The 2102-nt window shown below is 38.9% G+C and overlaps 1 protein-coding gene across 1 annotated transcript; it reads left to right on the forward strand.

The window, feature by feature from the left end:
* Positions 1–1566: 1566 nt before the first annotated feature.
* LOC132270278 (stress enhanced protein 2, chloroplastic-like) lies at positions 1567–1902 on the forward strand. The gene has a single exon (XM_059771464.1). The coding sequence runs from the start codon at positions 1567–1569 to the stop codon at positions 1900–1902; it is 336 nt and encodes a 111-aa protein (XP_059627447.1).
* Positions 1903–2102: the final 200 nt, after the last annotated feature.

A 2102-nucleotide genomic window follows, 5' to 3' on the forward strand; every position in this document is an offset into this window, starting at 1 on the left:
GCTTCAGTAAGCTGAATGGAGGGCCCAAAGGCATAGTCTTGACTCCTGAGCCTGATAGGACTTTGAATATAGGCTAACATTGGACTTCGTAGACAACATTGATAAGAAGATGTTGAGTGAGCCCGGCGCACCGTACCTTAATTTCATTCTAATAGTATATATAAGACGGTATTGTCTATCTTGTATTTTATATAACTTTGCTTTATTTTAAATTCATTACCGTTCTCATTGTTTTTGCAAACTGGTACTTACCTTGTTCAGAAGTAGAAGCTTAAAAAATATAGCGACTTTGTCAACAAAGAGTTTATACTGTTTTCAATGAAGGATCTTCGATGGTCAATTCCTTCAATGGTTGAGGTCCTGAAACTAGGTCAAAGAAAGATCTTTTTCTGTTCTTCCAAGCGGGGCTTTGACAAGGGCATCCAAGGGTGGCAAATTACAATTTTAGCCTTGGTATATGCCACCATTTTCACATTTGATTTGGGTGTTTTTTTTTTCCCTGAAAAGTAAAGTATTTGTATATATGCCGTAAAATAAAGCCTAAGAGACACCCTTGAGCACCAAACCAGCCCACACCCAAAGGTAAAGCCGTAAACAAAAATGTGCCCTAATTGTTGAGCAAATATGCCAACCACAATCTGGTGAGCGAAGATGGGGCTAAACTTGCCTTAACATTGTTCACTGTTCTTAGAAATGCATCTTTGGTGCTATGAATGTATAATAAAGATAATGTTCTTATTTAGATTTTTTCATTGTACATAGTTAAAAATGTCATTTTACATGCAATTAACAATCTAACTTTTAATAATTTAGGGGATTAACTGCTTCAATAGGTAGCTAATCATGCAAAAGAACACTTTTTCAACGTTGCCACCAAGCATATCTGGACTCTTGTTTCCAACCATAAACATAACCTTTGGGCTCAATGGGTGAGGACTCAATTGGTTCGTGATAGATGTTTTTTGGACTATGAGCTTTTCACAAGCTTGCTCTTCCGAGTAAATGAATAATAAAACCAGAATTTACAACACAGCCTTAGTAACAAGAAAACATGCAATATCAATTTTTTTAAATCCGACGAAGTAGCAGTACTCTTTATTTATTTAGTGCTAAAAACACATGTATTGAAAATATGTTTCAATGGGAGATGAAGAGAGAGAGAGAGAAGGAGAGTTTTTAGCCCTATATTATTTTTGAGTGCCTTCAAACACTGTTATTCATAAAAGAAAGGGTTAACTTCAGTTACACCCTTTACGGTATGTCCAAACTTCAAGGAGACCTCCTCACGTTTGCAAAAATTCAATCAGACCCCCTACTTTTTCTGATACATATCAGTCACCCCTCTTAATCAACGGTCAAAGCTGGTCAGAGTTATTTTTTGCCAATAACAGCAAAAAAATAAATTTTAATACCCAAATTACCCCTTAACGGTTATGTTTGGCTACATACTATCCATCTAACCAAACATTCCCCTGAAAACTCTCTCTCTCTCTCTCTGCGAACCCATTTCTCTCTCTAAACTTTGTCTCTCTGCGAACCCATTTTCTTGGTCTAATATTCTCTCCAATGGCTAAGGTGGCTCGACCGGTTTTCTGCGAGCTCGCGTCTCAAAAACTTGCGGTTCTTGTTCCGGTTCAGAGGGTAAGGACCTCCGATGTGTCGTCCGCATCATCGACGGGGACGGATAAGGTGAAAATCATGCTACAGCCTCGTCTATGCACGCTCAGATTGTACGGTTCTGATCAGGTGGAGATGATGATGAAGCCGTGGAGGGAGGGTGGTGATGGTGTTGATGATGAGGGCGGTGATGGGGTGTCGTCGTCGCCATTCTTTGCGACTCTGTCGGTGTACATAGAGAGCTCCAAGAAGAGTCAGGACTTTGAGATCAAGTCACTGAAATGACGGGCTACTGTCCAACGAACGGTCTGAATCTGATGCCGTTCTTTGCGATTGTTTGCACATTTTCCACTTGTGGAATGTCTCTAAGAGTCACAACCCTGCTTCTCTGTAATGATTATTTGTGTTTTTTGAAAATTATAATATATTTTCTGCTTAGTTTGTTAGAAACTAAACTTATCTTGGTGACTATTACTATAATCATT

This window comes from Cornus florida, unplaced genomic scaffold (genome assembly GCF_030987335.1).
Source record: "Cornus florida cultivar Cherokee Brave unplaced genomic scaffold, ASM3098733v1 CherokeeBrave_3.0.0_Hap2_Chr08, whole genome shotgun sequence".
NCBI classification, from domain to species: Eukaryota; Viridiplantae; Streptophyta; class Magnoliopsida; order Cornales; family Cornaceae; genus Cornus; species Cornus florida.